At 42.9% G+C, this 18,053-nt stretch overlaps 1 protein-coding gene across 1 annotated transcript in view; it reads left to right on the top strand.

The window, feature by feature from the left end:
• pxdn (peroxidasin) overlaps positions 1-17,681 on the top strand; it is a 51,639-nt gene extending 33,958 nt beyond the window's left edge. Inside the window, exons 13-23 of the mRNA XM_075447871.1 lie at positions 141-297; positions 1,269-1,377; positions 5,334-5,491; positions 8,733-9,739; positions 9,820-10,316; positions 11,047-11,181; positions 11,431-11,639; positions 14,051-14,162; positions 14,430-14,562; positions 15,075-15,188; positions 15,338-17,681. Coding sequence (XP_075303986.1) covers positions 141-297; positions 1,269-1,377; positions 5,334-5,491; positions 8,733-9,739; positions 9,820-10,316; positions 11,047-11,181; positions 11,431-11,639; positions 14,051-14,162; positions 14,430-14,562; positions 15,075-15,188; positions 15,338-15,481 — 2,775 coding nt within the window. The 3' untranslated portion in view covers positions 15,482-17,681. The remainder of the gene's footprint in view (positions 1-140; positions 298-1,268; positions 1,378-5,333; positions 5,492-8,732; positions 9,740-9,819; positions 10,317-11,046; positions 11,182-11,430; positions 11,640-14,050; positions 14,163-14,429; positions 14,563-15,074; positions 15,189-15,337) is intronic.
• The last annotated feature ends 372 nt before the right edge of the window (positions 17,682-18,053 follow it).

The following is an 18,053-nucleotide window of genomic DNA, read 5'->3' as shown; positions in this document are numbered from 1 at the left end:
ATGAGTGCTAGCGGGATGAATACACGAATGCACTGAATGAAAATGAAGTCGCTGAACGATTCAAATGTTAAGTTGATTTAAGTTGGTCGCCGTCTCGTTGTTGCTCCGGGTCCATGATCCTTTCTTTCTGTTTCTCTCAGGATGGTGTACAGGTGACAGAAAGTGGCAAGTTTCACATCAGCCAAGAGGGTTTCCTGGAGGTGAAGGATGCGGGCACTGTTGACGCTGGACGCTATGAGTGCATCGCCCGCAATCCCATCGGCTACCAGGTTGCTAGCATGGTGCTGACAGTCACAGGTGAGAAACAGCTGCCAGATCTCAACCTTTTTGTCCTCAAAAGGAGACAGGTGTTGTAACAGAGGGATATATCCTCCGAAGTCTATTTGTAAAAATCCATTTTGGGGCTTGGGTACAGCTTGAGTGTGCAACGTGCGGTCATCATCACCGTTCTAAAAACGTTAACACTCAGCAGTGTGTCACATCGTCGACAGCTCTGGAGTCTGAGCCAGCCGCCTCACGGAGGAAACACTTTGGAGCCTCAAACCTTTTTGTAATTTCCTTGATTTGGAACTTAAAAGTTCCCATTACCCGAAAAAGGAGTCAACCACATTGTTTTAGTGGGAGTGATGAAAATAAGAATTTTTACTCCATGTGCAAAACATAGGGGTCATTAAATAGCTGCCATTCAATCAGCTTTAAACAGCCCAGGCAGAAGAGAAGGTGAAAAAGAAACTTTAAAAGCTTGAGCGTCATATCCCCAGAATCAGGGCTGTGATGTGATATCTTGTAGACTGAGTGTGAGAAGGCTTCTGTTGATGTTCAGTAATTCAGTCACACTCTGCTGCAGAGCTCTCAGATTCCTGTCAACTCTTCTGTGTGTGTGTTGGTGTTTCCTGCTGAGACTTCTGCAGTCAGACTGCAGCACTCTGCTGGCGGACTATAAACTGGATCAATGTGCTCAGTTTTTGTTGGACTCTCTCAGTCACCACATCCAAATCTCACTGTTTTCAATGGCACACTGACCTGAAGGAGCATGCCAGAAATGTCTTCACTCCAGCGTCAGAAGGGAAGCTGAAGTGCTAAAGTTCTAAAGTCAAGAAAACTAATTAAACTCGGCTTTATTTGCAAACCCTACGATTTAACGGTCAATCGATGTTCTTAAGGGGAAAAAAGCACCTCAAAGTGGTAAAGAAATGCTCTGTTGTGATGTTTTGAGCTCTTTAGTTTGTCTTTTTTAACCCTGGCTTCTCTCTGTCTGTCTCTGTCAGTACCCGCAGTCAGCAGAGAGGGCGACACTTTCGTGAGCACATCCATAGAGCAGGCCATCCGTAACGTGGACAGTGCTATCGAGTCCACGAGGAGACGTCTCTTTGATGGGTAGGATATGAAAAAGTCCCACAACAAACACACAAAGAAACTGTTTTCACACATAACAGTTCAGTCCAGACATCCTCCCCTGTTCCTCTTTTCGCTCAAGCATTTCACAGCAAAGAACTCACTGTTCAATAGATATTCCCACAGACTGACTGGTCTTCCAGGCCTTGTGGCTTGGCAGCCAGGAGCAAATGTCGCAGACAGTTTTGTTCTCACATGCAGCCCCTCTACAATATCTGTGGCTGCAGCAGATGTGTGAAAACGTCCATGCCTTCACACATGGTGACTCTCAGGTGTTCTCTTTCAGGCTCATCATATGATTGAATCAGAAGGCAAAAACAGTCCATTTACAGATGCAGCCACTTAGAATTGTGTTAGAACAGCTGTCAGTCAGTGGGAGTGGGCCTGGCAGAGAATCGGCTGGGAAGTGAACGACCCATGCATGAAGCAGACCTCCATTTAAAGCCATGTTTGCATTTGGCATTAACAATCCGTCCACAGGTGGACGGCTTTAAATTAAAAATTATTATTGCAATTTTATTTTTCTTTATTATTTGATCTTGATTGTAATATAACATTTGATTATTATTTAATGACATTCTATTTTAGCTGTATTTGTATGTATGTGCAGTTAGATGAGAAACAGAATGCTTCATCCCTGTCCTGCATTAATGTTCTTATCAGCTGCCAGGCTGCTGCACTCACTCTGGAGACCACGGTTAAGTCTGTTTTAGTTGGTAAAATTGGATCCATATTTCTTCATATCCACGTCAGAGCGCAGCCACCACAGCGCAGGCTCTTCCTTCTCTCTGCCTGTGTGTCTGCGATATGGAGGGGAAGGACCAGTGTAGAGCAAGTGTGTGTGGGCCGCTCATCAAAGACGGAGAAAGAAGGACTGAAAGGATGTGCTCCACAGTAAACCAAGAGGTTACTGTTTTGGATAGTAAAGAATGACAAACTAATTACCTCAGCAGTTTGGGAGGGTAACAGGAGTTCACTCCCTGCTGTACAAACAGCTCACTTATGGAACGGACATGGTTGAGAGAAGTGACGGAGCATAAAACTAATGATTTGAAGAGTTCAGAGTCAGCACCTGTGCTTGTAAAGACGCTGAAGATTTTAACCCCATTAGATATCAACGTCAGCTGTTTTTTGCACAGGTTTGCTGTCAAAGTGGATACAAATGCAACATATTGCTTTGTGATTTTATTGTTGCTAATCATTTAAAACTCATCTCTGAATCCTCCTGGTTTCCACTGATCAATATTTCCCTTAATAAAACTTTTTTTTTCCATTGACAAAGGCTCTGATGAGCCAGTTAAGTTTAACCGTTTGGCCCTTAAGCAAGTGTTAATTATATTCCTGCAGATTGTTGTAATATTTCAAATGAGCCAGCACCTGTGCCTAAGTTTGATGTAATTTTTACGTTTAAACTTTACAAAATGCATTTTTTCTGGAAATCAGGAGAACAAGAAAACATCCAGGTGGATGTCTGAACACACCCAGCGTCCTGAATGCATCCTCCATCCGGCCTCAGTGTGTTTGCACCTGTATTTATTGCAGTCAGGACACCCACCGTGCTCGTTCATACCAATTGTGAACAGTTCCTTTGTTCACGACATATTGATTTATTTGAGTGTCATTGCAGTACGGACGTGCAAAGATTCAGTGCGTTGTTGGAAGATTATTATTATTAAGTGAGAACAAAAACATTTAGTTTCTTCTCCTGCTAAATTTATGCAGTCCTGCACAGACTCTGTGCGGGCCAACATGGTCATGTGGCACAAGACAGAAGAGGGTTTGTCCCATTATTTGGCGCATAACGTGCGCCCACTCAGTGAGAGGGGCAGCAAATGTTGCTGCATGCTTCAGAGATCATGACCAATAATTTTGTGTTTTAGCCCACAAGAGCAATTAGTCAGTAAATACTTTGACTCCTCAGTGGCAACTTTTAATTAGCCTTTTGTTTCCATTTGTTTAAACTGGGGTTCTTATTTCATCTCTTGTGTACTTTTAGCACATTTATGTGTGCCTTATTATACCTTTTGTTTTGTTTCTCAGGCTATGTACACACGTAGCCGGGTATTTTTAAAACCGAATGTTTCCCCCCCTCCGTTTATAAAATAATTTGTATCCACATTACCTCGTTTTCGAAAAAAACACCTTCCACACATAACCGAACATCTGCGTTTTCACCTGTCTTGACAACCCAAATGCATTTGCTGTTTTGCGCAATCTGCCCTCGTCAGCTAAATAATAAAGTGTGCACGCAACTTTTTTGAGCACACTGACAGGTGATCACATGACAGCCGACTGCCCCTCGATATGAGGACGTAATAATTCCGACAGCAACAGGAGTGAGGACACCGGGACATGCGGAAATTGTCACGCCATTCCTCTGGGAGTACGACTTGGGCGTCTAAAATCAAGGCAGTAAACAGCGCCTGCACAATAATAACCACCACAGTTCTCAAGACATCCATGCTTCTTCAGTAAACAAAGGTCGCACTTTAGACTTTAAAGCAGATTTGTTGTTGTTTTGGCGCATATTGTGACGTTCGAAAACGCAAAACTCCGGTTATCTCTGTCTACACGCAGCTGCATAAACGGGGTTTTCAAAAATCTTCACTTTGCCCGGAGTTTTTAAAAATATTAGTTTATGATGCGTTTTTATGCGTTTTCATGTGGATGACAGGTCCAAACTTGGAAAAATATATTCGTTTTAGCAGATACCCGGCTACGTGTGGATGGGGCCACAGTTGCTTGTATTTCGATCTTTAATTGTGAAATGAATGCTGATATAAAAGACACCTTAAGGCTATGTCTGTCACTGTGAGAGATGGAGGTGATTTCAGTAAAGCTCTTAGAAGTTTCCATCCTCGTGAATGATGTGGTTAGCAGTTGTGCTTTTCTTGGCATGTGCTCACACGCACTCTGCCCACCCACGCATACACGAACACACTCGCACACGGAATAGTGGTCTCAGTTAAGACAAGGGGATTTCCAGTTCTATTTAATGGCCATCACGGAACGAGACGCAGCCGGATCGCTCAGAAACCATGAAGAATTCCTGCAGAGATCAGCAGTTTATCAGAGGAAGAGCTGGTATTACTTGTTAGTGGGATTCCCATTCATTGTGTTGCTGCTAATTGTCAGACTGTGGAGTTCGGTGGCTGATGGTAGCAGCTGGGTATGACTGGAACAGACTGCATCTGTGCAGACAGGTTTTTTACATTACCAAAGCTAAATGTAATGTTCTTCCTCAAAAAAAAAGGAAAACAGTTCTGTAAATGCACCTTGAATTAAGTCTCGGCAGCAGCTTCTTTAGCTTAAAACCAGTTCTTGTAGTTGTCGGTTGGAGGAGGAAAGTATGTTTAACCGTGAGTTCACATAAAACAGTTGGTTTGTACCAAACTTAAGCAGGTTCAACCGTCCATTTTAAGCCCATTGACATATAAAAGTGTTACATGTTTCAGTGGTGGCTCCAATGGATTCTGTATTTGTACCTCACGTGGAAAAGTTTGCTAAGGTTTACCACACCCATGAGTTCCCCTGCAGTTGAGTTTTGAAGTTTTAGCTGGGTGTAAGTCCTATAATAGCAAGTTGAGGAGAAGGCAAAGCTCTCCATTGGTCTTTGAGAGGGAGCTGAAGCAGGAACGGCAGAGAGTCATTCACAGGAACAAATTCAGTGAAATGACTCGCATGTTTTGGAAGGTTTTGGCTTCTACTTGTTAAACTGCAGTAGAAAAATATTCTGGAAAGTGTCAGAGGAAGATCTGTCTGCTTTTCCTGCCCTAAAAAATAATCAAAAAAAATGTTTTTTTTTGTTTTTGTTTTTATCTCTGTTGCACTCTCATTCGTTGTCTTGACTCTTCGTTTCATAGCACCATATTTATTTTCTCCTCTCTTTCGTCACTCCTCTCCTCCCTTACACTCCTCCCTGCCCATCATCCCTCCAGTCAGCCTCGTACCCCAGGAGAGTTGCTCGCTCTTTTCCGATATCCTCGCGATCCCTACACGGTGGGGCAGGCGCGTGCTGGCGAGATCTTCGAGCAGACTCTTCTGCTGATCCAGAACCACGTCAACCAGGGTCTCATGGTCGACACCAACGGTACAGGTGAGGCTCAGTTTTTATTATGTGTCCCAGCGAAGATGTGTGGATGTTCGTGTTGCTGTAGGATCTGTCAGGCACAGTATACGCTTTTTACACTGGTCCAAAAAAATCGGAAAATGTTCAATCGACTTTCAGTTCTGCTTCAGATGACTCTGCTAGGGTCACATGTTTTTATTGGTTTCATGGGCTCAGCTCCTCACCTACTGTTTGATCAGTTTCACCACTCTGAAAGGCAGCCCCGCTCATTTGCATAATAAAGTAGGAATCCGTACAGAAATATAAGTGAATATGGAAATAAGCAGGCTTGGGGAAATGAATAGAAGACAACACAAAAGGTAAATTGTAGATATTTACATCAGTGGATGTAAGAAGTGCAGTGATTTGATATATAAAATACAAAATGAAATGACAATAATATACATACATAGATACGTTTAGGGAAATAAATTGAGGGAAGATGCAAAAAAAGACAGTTTATGAATAATTAAAGTAAATTTATAGGGCTGTTAACACTTAGTTGAATTAATACAGTTGGAAATTAAAACAGAAATATCAGTTTATTTCACATTCTATACGTTGATGTTTTTACTTTATTTTAGCAACATTTGTTGATGTTCTAATTTATTTTTAGGGTAATTTATAGATTTATGTATTTATTTTAAATTCTAGAAGTTTCAGTGCTCCATGCTATCTGTCAATAATTTGTCTGACCACCTGACTTGGTTTTGAGATCATCAAACTCGTGGTCTTTGAAGCTTTTTCTCTGCCCGGTGCCGTTTTTAACCACAATCAGAGATATCTCCACGATTGTTTGACGTTGGTCATCTCCCACATGGGACAACTGAAAATGGCAGTGTGTACTGAGCTTTACGCCTCGGTGAAATATCCATGTGGAATATTAGCATGTATTTCAGCAGCCGCGATCGAGATGTCATGATTATGGATTCATGCTGAAGTTTTTCAAAGACCATCAAAGGAACGGCATCCTTTTGATTCTTCTTAATGGAGACGAGTGCGGTTGCTCGGAGCGCTTCTCGTTGAGATTTTCAGAAATTCTCCAAAACATCCGAAAATACACAAAGTTGTCCCACTAATGTCCCAGAAGCTTCCATTTAGTTTCTTAAGCAAAGTCATGTGAAGCCCATAATCCAATTCTCTGTATGAATTACTGTTCCTGTGAGCCACAGATGGCTGCGTCCCTCCATCTGTCTGCCATTTTCTCCCCAGCACGACCTTGGGGACAGAGACGTAAACACGGAGCAGTTGACGAGGAGCTTGTAAACACTTTTATTAGTCCCGTGTCACACTGCTCAACACTTGACGTCCAATCACTCCAGAGCACTGGACAAATTTTAAGATGTTGTGCACATTTTATCAATTATGTGTGTGGGTAGAGTGAGGAGCATGAATTAAACTGGATGTATGTATGCACAGTGCTGTGTGCTTTCACATGTGTATGAAAAATGTCCTGGAGGGAAACTGGAGTACTGTCTATTTGGACTTTATGGAGTATGAAAGTACTCCACTAATGGAGGGTTAACTTTAAGAGTGCAAAGGTCAAAGGCTGCCTATATACAGCATCAGTCAGTATACACAATCTGTCTCATTTGTTGCTTTGTGATGGAGAAAAATCAAGTTCAAGTTGGAGGTAGTGGTAGTGGTGTTGGTAGGAGAGGTAGAGACAGTGTTTTCATTACTTATACCAACAACTAATTGTTCATTGTTGCATTGGCCTCAAACCAAACCATCAGAGAGATTTCTGCCTGTCAGCAGAAACAAATGTGCTGGGTTGGTTTTTTTTTTCATCTGCACTTCATCTGTGATGGCAACACCACAGTTTCCCCATTCTTCATAAAAGTCACAACGCTGGCATTTATACACACGACACCAGTGAGGTGGGTGGGGGCTGGTCAAAGAGTTTCCACAGGAAGTCTCACCTCATTCTCACTGAGGTAGGCCGCTCGCACTTAACACTTGTTCTCAAGCACAACCACAACACCACAGAGCTGTCACACATAGACAAACACACACACACACACACACACACACACACTGATATGCTGCCCAGCTTTTACACAGGGGGACTCACATATCAGTGCACTTTTGTTACTCTGTGTGGGACCTGCACCCTCAAAACAGGAGGTTCTTTCAACTCCCAGAAGCAGTGAACAACTGCATCAACTATTAACCAAAAAAAAATATGTAGTGATGGCACATTATTCTCTGTGGGTTTTGTCTCACTGTGTCTCAGCTTTTTGTGCATGTAAAAAGTGCAAAGCTACAAAACCCACTCCAGAAAGGCGCTGTTCTCCATTATAAAGCACTGCTGCTCATCTGCTTGAAACGCCCTGTGGATAGTTCCTACTGGAATTTATGACATCACTGTGAAACACATTACATAATGTCTGCCCTGTGGCTTGCTTGCTATTCCCTCCAACAGAGAATGTTCAGAATGCCTCAAACATTTTGACCATCAAACTGACCAGTAAGACAGACTGAGTCATTGGGAGTGTGGGGGATTAAAAAAAAGGCTTGTGGCACACAAAACTATTTTATAATTAAAATATGAACCTGTACTTTTTTTTAAAATATATAATAACACTTTAAACATGTGTTTATCATACCAACAGACAATAAATTATTGTATAGTCTGCTGCTGTGGATCTTAACCTGTGAGTCCTCAGTAGTATGTTTGCTGAAATATTTTTAAAATAAGTTCATATCAGATGAAATCATGCAAAGCATGCTGCAGATTTATAACTGAACATAGTCAGTGAATATTAGAGTGTATATTAACACAGATGAATTCCCAATAAAGCTGCTCTCATTCACATATTTGTCCGTCTCTTTAGTGAGGCGGATAAACAAGTCAGCCACTATGTGTCAACTCGCCGTCACTTAGTATTCAAACTGTCGCTCTGCTCTAATAAAATCCTAATTTTAGAACCACTGCATCAGCTGACAAAATCGCCATTATAGTAACTTTAAGACGATGACTGTGCAGTGAATTCAGCTGTACTTACATGTACAACGTCTCCCACAAAGAAAGCTGAATCTCTTGAATGTTTGCTCACAGTCTATAGCATTACCCTGTCAGATATACTTAGCTTAAAAATTCCCTTGTGTGTATACTGGGACAAGAACAGTGGTCCCAATTTTTAATTTTTTATATTAATGAAACCTTCATCTGTTTATTCTACATTGACATTCCTAAGATGTTACATTTATTTTGTCTTTTCCACAGCATTTCGCTATAATGACCTGGTGTCCCCCCACTTTTTGGATGTTATTGCCAATCTATCCGGCTGCACGGCCCACCGCCGCATCAACAACTGCTCCGACATTTGCTTCCACCAAAAGTACCGTAGCCACGATGGTACCTGCAACAACCTGCAGCACCCTATGTGGGGCGCCTCACTCACTGCTTTTGAACGCCTCCTGAAATCGGTCTACGATAATGGCTTCAACCTCCCGAGAGGCGCCACAGACCGGACCCATAACAGATACAAGTTACCACTGCCAAGACTGGTGTCGACTACAATGATTGGATCAGAGACCATCACCCCCGATGACCGCTACACTCACATGTTGATGCAGTGGGGTCAGTTCCTGGACCATGACTTGGATTCAACGGTGGCTGCCCTAAGCCAGTCACGGTTTTCGGATGGCCAGCTGTGTGCTCAGGTCTGCACAAACGACCCACCGTGCTTTCCCATCCAGTTCCCTCCCAACGACCAGCGGCAGCTGCGAAGTGGCGCCCGCTGCATGTTCTTTGTGCGATCCAGCCCTGTGTGCGGCAGCGGCATGACGTCCCTGCTCATGAATAGCGTGTATCCTAGAGAGCAAATCAATCAACTCACCTCTTACATTGATGCCTCGAATGTCTACGGCAACTCACGACATGAATCGGAGGAAATCCGGGATTTGGCCAGCCAAAGGGGGCTGCTGCGTCAAGGCATTATACAACGAACAGGAAAGCCACTTCTGCCATTCGCCACCGGACCTCCCACTGAGTGTATGAGGGATGAGAATGAGAGTCCCATCCCGTGTTTCTTAGCCGGAGACCACCGGGCCAACGAGCAGCTTGGCTTGACTGCCATGCACACCGTCTGGTTCAGGGAGCACAACCGCATAGCGACCGAGCTGCTGAGACTCAACCCCCACTGGGACGGGGACACCATCTACCACGAAGCCAGGAAGATAGTGGGAGCCCAGATGCAACATATCACCTACAGTCACTGGTTGCCAAAGGTAACACCTCCGAGCTTAAGTCTGTGCACTCCTTTCGAATTTCTGATGTGATTTTGTTAAACAGCTTTCTTTCCTCCCAGATTCTAGGTGAGGCAGGTATGAAGATGATGGGGCCATACGCCGGTTATGACCCCAACATCAACTCCGGTATCTTCAATGCGTTTGCCACAGCTGCTTTCCGCTTTGGACACACCCTCATCAACCCAATACTCTACAGGTTGAATGAGAACTTCCAGCCTATCCCCCAGGGACACATCTCTCTGCACCGGGCCTTCTTCTCTCCGTTCCGCATTGTAAATGAGGGAGGCATTGACCCACTCCTTCGTGGGCTCTTTGGTGTCGCCGGTAAAATGCGCGTTCCCACACAGCTTCTGAACACGGAGCTGACGGAGAGGTTGTTCTCCATGGCCCATGCTGTGGCTCTGGACCTGGCTGCCATGAATATTCAGAGAGGAAGGGATCACGGCATACCGCCGTACAACGACTTCAGGACCTTCTGTAACCTGACCTCGGCTCAGACCTTCGATGACTTGAAGAACGAGATTAAGAACCCAGTTGTTAGAGAGAAACTACAGAGGTAATTTTTATTTCAAGATGACATTTTCAGAATGTAAATTTGAATATTCTGAAATATTGGCCTAGACTGATAAGACATCCGCAGTTGCTATAAAAACATACTTGATCCATTTTGCATCACCAAGTGAAAGCATGGTTCTCCTGATAAAACCTACATTTTAGTTTACTGTAACTGTAAAGATATTTAACTGTTCTCTCAGCTGTGAATCTACATCGCAAGTTCTTAATTCAACACAGAGTTCTCGTCCAAAGGGATCATTTTTAGTTAAAGTTCAAATCCATGGAGCGCCGGATAGCTCAACTGCCCTTTGTACTGAGGCCAAAGTTCCTCGATGCAGCCAGCCCAAGTTCAAGTCCCGGCTTAGGCCTTTTGCTGTATGTTATCCCGTCTCTCTGCCCCCATTTCCTGTCAAGCAACTTTCAAACTTTCCACAGTGGATCAAATATTTAATGGTCCAAATGTTGAAAAATCTACATTGCATTGTGGTGAAGATATGTGTTTAGAATGCTAATATTTGATCGACTTCTAAATGTGTTGTGCTTGACTTAAGATGATCAGTCTCAGTCATCAGTGTCAGAAAATCCAAAGTGTTGTAATGGATATCATGACAAGACGAATCAGTGGAAGGATGTAGACCCATCTGTGTGGATGCTACACAATACTCTGCACACTTCGTGAACAAAACTAAAATGAGTATTTTAGTTTAATTAAACATTTCTGTGCATGACAGGCTCTATGGCTCCCCTCTCAACGTTGACCTGTTCCCGGCCTTGATGGCTGAAGACCTGGTCCCTGGCAGTAGATTGGGGCCCACCCTCATGTGTGTGCTCGCCATGCAATTCAAACGCTTGCGGGACGGTGACAGGTACAGGAGGATCCCACACGTCTCATCTCACAGTTCAAACATGTTGTCTGACATGAAGGAAGGCCTCCACTTCACCCAAATTGGGACATCTAACATCTAAAGCCAGCGCTTTTTTTTTCAATGTTTTTCATGTGATTGTCCCCGAGCAGAAATGAAAATGATCTTACTTTCAGGAACCGTATTGAATTGCACACCATCGTGTGAAAGCAAGAGAGCTGCACAGAGAGTTCAATTTCATTTTCTCATCAGGTTCTGGTATGAAAACCCGGGCGTGTTCGCTCCTGCCCAGCTGACCCAGCTGAAGCAGGCGTCTCTGACTCGAGTGCTGTGCGACAACGGGGACAACCTCACACGCATCCAGCACGATGTGTTCAGGGTGGCCGAGTTGCCCCACGGCTACGGCAGCTGCGACGAGATCCCTAAGATTGACCTGCGCATGTGGCAGGACTGCTGTGAGGGTAAGGCGAGCGGCCGTCACCACACGCAACCCCCTGATATACAACCCCGATCCAGTAGAAAAACTATGGAAAACATCTCAAATGTAGATCATTGTACGATTTCATGAAAATTATTAGCTCATCCTGAATTTGACTGATTAAACTTCTCTTTTCAGTGACCATTTGATCCAAATGCAGCATTTATACTTTGCCCCTTCTCCTCTAACAGTAGTGTTCAGGAAAAAGAAAGCAGACTTTAGTCAGTCACAGAACACTGCTGCATGTCAGAGAAATATAATGTTATATACAGAGTGTGTCATCTTTCTAAAGCACAAATGGAGCATGGCCCCACCTGCACACACCCACAAAATACCCTGTTGGAGGGGTTGTATTATTGGATTTTATTTCACAGACGGAGCCTTTAAATGTTAAGTAGAGATGAGTGGATGGCAGAGGGAGGAAACGGCAATTTCTTCTGACAGCTTTACAGTCCTCACACCAACTGTGCAAACGTTATAGCCCAAAAATGTCCCAAATACAGGAAAAAAAAGAAGAAATTTAAGGAAAAGCTAACAGAGAAGCGAGTCTCTGCAGAAAAATACATCAACCGCTGCTAAAATAATAAGATGTGATTTAGAGGAATTACTTTTCTATGAGCGTTTTCTTTAGTTATATTCTGCCAAGTGTGCCTTTAAACTCCAGTTGTATCTTTTTTTGTTTTCAAACCAGCTCCAGTATATATCATCATCATCGTCTTGGTTTTCCAATAAAACATGCAGCCAGAGTCTCTCCACCTTTTTTCCATGAATTCTTTGATGAAGTAACACAAGAAGCTTTTGAAGGAAAAGTAGCGAACAGATGGCGACTCCACATTCTTTCCATAAATATTTATGATTTCATGCACAGTTTATACAGGCAGCCGTGCCACCAGTGTCAGTAAAAATCCACACATACACGTAACCTTTGGCGTGACTCGCAAATGTAGCAGCACATTACTCTGCATGTTGATCTATGGGAGTGTTTTTATTTTCTAATAAACAAGCCCATGTTACATGGACAGACAAACTGCTGCAATTACTGGGAAAAGTGTGTTCCTTCACTTTTGTATTTTTAATGTATTTTACAGATGCAAATGATTTTTTTACATAACTTTCAGACAGATTTACTGTGTGTGTGAGCGTGTGTGTGTGTGTGTGTGTGTGTGTTAGCAGGCAGTGCAGCAGTGTATGTGTCCTCATGATGTCCTGGAGATGTGCATGTACATCATTAGTGCCTATTCAAGCGTAAAGGCAAGAGATTTAGGGCATGTTGTCCTTTAGTGGTAAATGAAAACATACAGCCACCAGCCACAACATTAAAACTGCAGGCAGGTAAAGGTAATAACGTTGTCACAGCACAGTGGCACCTCTCAAAAGCGTGGGATATATTACTCTGCAAAGGAGAGGTCAGTTTTTCAAGTTGATGTGTTCTCGGCGGAAAAATGGGAAGCGAGCACCTCTGTGATGACTTGGGAAGAGTTTCCCCATAATAGCAGGGGCCTGATGCCTAAAACTATGTGTACACGTAAAGACCCCAAATGTGTAAAGTATTCATTGGGCTCTTTTATAAAACTATAGATACATGCACAAATCTCAAATCTAATTATGTCGTTATCACGAGATAACGAGATTTATAACTCATTATCTCGAGAAAACTTGGTGTTTGGTGTGTGTTAAACCTGACTCCATTCTTCAAATTCTTGTCACACCAGCTTCGGCTTCCGTACCAGCGGGATTTGCTTTGTGCATTTTCACAGCAGAATTGTTACACAAACGCTCCACATTCCATGTTTAATTCATAGGCTACTTTATTCAGTTTTCAATGAAAGGGGGGTAAAAATGGGTACACCTTTGCCAGAAATACATATAAACACATATAAACAGGGGCGGACTGGGGAGAAAAAGTGGCCTCGAAAACCATCTGTAAATTAACTCGTTATCTCGAGAAAACCATCAGAAAAAAGTTTATACGTACCACGTCCGCTCTAGGCTTCCGTAAAATAGACACAACAGTGAAAGTAAGAATAAAAAAGCACAGTTTTACCAAATGTGAAACCGAGAAACTCAATAAAGTGGAGAAAATTAAATCTGTTTTATTTGGCCGTCTCAGTTCTTGAGTTATGAACCAAACAAAAATTGCTTAATGGAAGAAAAAAAATAAGTTTTTCAAGAGTAATGGTGTTGCCTTGATTAATCATCTGGAGGATGTGCTGTAAATCAGGTTCATAGAGGCTTCACCTTGCACCATTTTGGCCTTGGTGACTTGTGCAATATAAGGCAGGGGGTTTTAATGTTGCGGCCGATTGTCGGATAATTTAAACCTCGAACACTTCTTGCACTTGTTTTTCCTGTGTTAGTGAACAGCAGCATGTTGTGTTGTGTTTGGCCCATCAGACTGCAGAACCAAGGGTCAGTTCAACGCCCTGTCATACCACTTCCGGGGACGCAGATCAGCTGAGCACAGCCACCAAGATGAGAAACCTGCCAACAGCCTCCAGGAGAAAAGGTAACACAGCAAAGCAAACAATGTGTTTGAAAAAAGTCAATCAAAAGCTTCCTCTGATCAAGTGGTGAGAAATGTAGAGCTTACCCTGTACTGAGCAGAAACTTCAGCTGTTGTTTGTAGGACTCCAATTCAGCTATTTAAGTGTTTAAATAACCCTACCCTAACCCCGTCATTGAGCAGGATTTAGGAGTTTCATAGAGGTTTATGATGCATATAAAACATATCATGCGTACACTATTTAGACGATCGATCCATTTGTATTTGCAGCTCAGTGGAAGAAGCCAGAGAAAGTCTTGCCAATGTTACTGTAACCTCCAAAAAAAGCACTGAACCCTCGATCAACGAGTTCCAGGATTTTGTCTCCGACATGCAGAAGACCATCACAAGCTTACGGAAGCAGGTGTGTGTGTGTGTGCACACACAGATGGCGTTTTGCATCTGTGCATTTAGTAATGTCTTAAAAAACGAGCTTCGATCTGTCCAGCTGTTGGCACCGAGAGACGGTTTGATGCAGTTGTAGAATCAATGCTAAGGTACACTGAAGTTATTGGGGCTGCACACGATGGCCCAACACTTTACTACCAAACTACATTTCACATCTTAACAAAATGTACTGCATGACACAGGATTGACATATTAAATGGAAGACAAAATCAGTTAAACTAACGTGTGAATTGTGTATGTGAGCTGTAACAATTAGCCCACATGCTAGACATAAAAGTATAACTTTTTTTTGGATGTTTGTAGCAGATAACTGCTCTCCAACCCTATAATGCTAAACCTTTGCCACATTCAAACAGCTTAAAGCTCAAAGAGCTCGTTATTGAAAGAACAACAGTTTAATGCTGTATCCGGTGTGCTTTTTCGGAGTGAAACATTGGCATTTGTTGCACGCCTGTTTTTATCCTGCAGATTAAAAGACTTGAAGCCCGTCTGAGCAAGACTGACTGCACTGATAATGAGGGCCGCGAGCGGACAGACGGAGAGCGGTGGAAAAAGGACTCCTGCTCCACGTGTGAATGCAGAGTATGTTCAAACCAGAATGCAGTTAATAAGCCACACCGCAGAAACACGTGCACTGATAACGTTCTGGTGCTCCTCACTCAGGCTGAGCTGTCCGTCCACATCGACTGTCAAAAAGATCTGATCTTTTGTTCCCTCTGTTCCCCCCTCAGGACGCCCAGGTGACCTGCTTTGTGGAGTCATGTCCCAAAACTGAGTGCAAACAGCCCATCAAGCTAAAAGGCGCCTGCTGTCCGGTGTGCCTCCAGCAGGCAGATGTTAACAAGAGTCAAAACGCAGCCACCCACCACGAGTAACCCTCAGGATCGCCCAACAATCCCCCCGACAAACTAGTGTCTGAAAGTCACTCATAATCAGTCCTATCGAGAGGAGACGGGACTCGTGAAGCTGTGCCGATCCGCAGCCACAGTTAACCTCGATATTTCCTCAATAGACATCTTTGGTTTTTAAATTTTTATTTCCATTCCAGGGAGGGGTCGCTTTTGTTTGTTGCAAATTTCAGTTTGTTGCAGCCTCCCTGAGCCGGCAGCCCAAGGTTGGTTTGAAACCTTTCAGCTCCAAGTCAACAAGAACTCAACAGATTCACGTCTGTAGCGATGAATGGATTCTAAACAAGATGGACAAACCTCTCCTCCTCGGTCACTGAGGCTTCTGAAGTGTAAAAAAAAAAAAAAAAAAACAGCCGTCATTTGCTCTCCTGCACTTGATGAGAAAACGCAGGACTAGTCGCTGTCGACAAGCAGGAAAGGGAAGTTGATGGAAAGGCGGCAGCCGCTTTGTTGTCTCGCAAAATGATCTCAGGTTAGAGATGCCGAAAACTGGTGCTATTTCCCCATTTTATTATGATTTATTCACTAAATACAAACCTTCAAAGTATTATTCTTTGTATGCAAAGCAACCTATATACACTCAGTATGTCTTTAATGATGCATCACAACTGAGAGGATCGTTCTATTCGAACTGAAAGACTTGTCATGTGTAGAGTTACCGCATCTTTTAATCCTGGTGCTTTATATCTTGTTATAATGTGCTTTTTACCCTTTTTGTATGAAAATGCTTACATATGAAGATAATGTGAAGCCCTAGAAAAATGTAATGCAAAAGAAACATGTCTACTGATTACTGCTCCTCTCTCCATGGATAACTGGCTTACTGTCTGTTGGCCTCTTCTGGGCTTGAGTGAGGCGGAGCCATTTGGTTCTCTCCGTTGCAGGACACTCAACTTGCACCATCGTGCTCCACTTAAAGTTTCATTTTGCTTGCAGAAAGCAGTGACAGAATATTAATTTGCACCACTGTAATGTTGTGAACTCAGCTTTTAAAGCCAAAAAATATGATTTAGCAACTTCTAAAATGGCAAAAAAATAGCACGTTTATCTATGAAACTATATATGAATGTTGTAATGGTCCGGATTCAGCCTGTGGTACTGCTATCTTTACCACAGCAGTATTCTCCTTCTGACCTGCTCTCTGTTTCTTTTTTTACTCCCAACCGAAGGGCTGCCACTGTAACTGCTTCTCTGCTCTCAGGCTTCACTTAACATAAGGACGCGCTTGCATGGATTCCCTCGTTTTCCACTTTTGACTCTTCCTTTTCCCACTTTTTCACAGTTTTTGTTCCGATATCCCCCTATGAGGACGGTCTTTAGTGTTGATGTATGTCAGGAATGCTTGCCCTGCTCTTGTTTCTTTGCCATATTGAAGATTTTTGAGTCTGGACTGACGTCATTGAGCAGAGCAGCCCTCTGACCCTCATTCCTCTGTAATGGAAGCCATATGAGAGGGGGAGCGAGGGTGACGTTAGGGGAGGGTGCAGTTGATTGGGATAGAAGTAGAACAAGTCTCACCGTATTGCAGTTGCGAGATCTTCTATATGTACTGTACATAAACAAATACCACTCATTGTACTTCATGCACTGGCTCGCTTTGTGTAACATTTGTTTTCCTGTTTTGCCTCGCCCTGATTGTGTAGATGCAGCTTGTGTTCCTGTCCATTGTTTCATTTTTGTAGCAACATCCTGATCAAGCATCTGTCTGTGAGTAATAGTCTGCGACATTGTCAGTTGAGGATTACAGACGGATTAGTAAACTGCAGTCACACTGGTATCATATGTGTTCAAACATTTTAGACCGTTTTGTGTGTTTACAGTTGGGTATTTTTCTGCAAATGCATTTTCCTAGGCTTTTGCCTGCCAAAACAGTGTGAGCTGTCTTCGTCACTAGTATTATATATCTGTTGTATTAGCTCTATTTTTTTTTTTTTTTTCCATCATGGCTCTGTCTCTTTTCATTTCCCCTTGAAAAAGTGCCAAGTGCCAGTGGAATGCACTGCTCTACAAGACTGAACATGCTTTATCAACACTGTCCCAGTGGTCAATGTGGATATACTAGTGCCTATCATGACAGTTGTATTGTACTTTTGCCAAAGACTGGTTTGCACTGTAATGTATGCCTCTCAACAGTGATAATAAATAAGCCACATCCGAATTACAGTCATTCATGTTGGTGCCTGTTCTTTGTCAGACGCTGTGCTTTGTGGTGGCTCAAAACTAAACAGATGATCATGTCTTTGAAGATAAGACCTATCATCAGCTCATCAATCCTCATTTTTATCACTAGATGCAGTTCTTGCATTGCAGGTCAAATCTGTCTGAAATCTGTGCAGTTTTGTCTGTTATATGCTGGCTATCAAACATTTATTTCAATCTTTCTTTGAATAGCCAAGCATGTAATAGTATTTCAAATAAATTTACTTTTTATTTCCATCTTTTAGAGTTTCAAGACAAAAGGGACAAAAAAGAGGTCCATTGCAGAAATTTGGTCCGCTGGATGGCAACCTACTTTTGGTTTATATCACAAGCGAAGGCA

Source organism: Odontesthes bonariensis, chromosome 17, assembly GCF_027942865.1.
Source record: "Odontesthes bonariensis isolate fOdoBon6 chromosome 17, fOdoBon6.hap1, whole genome shotgun sequence".
In the NCBI taxonomy this organism is placed as follows: Eukaryota; Metazoa; Chordata; class Actinopteri; order Atheriniformes; family Atherinopsidae; genus Odontesthes; species Odontesthes bonariensis.
Note: the sequence above shows the minus strand (reverse complement) of the source record. Positions and strands in the feature narration are given on the sequence as shown.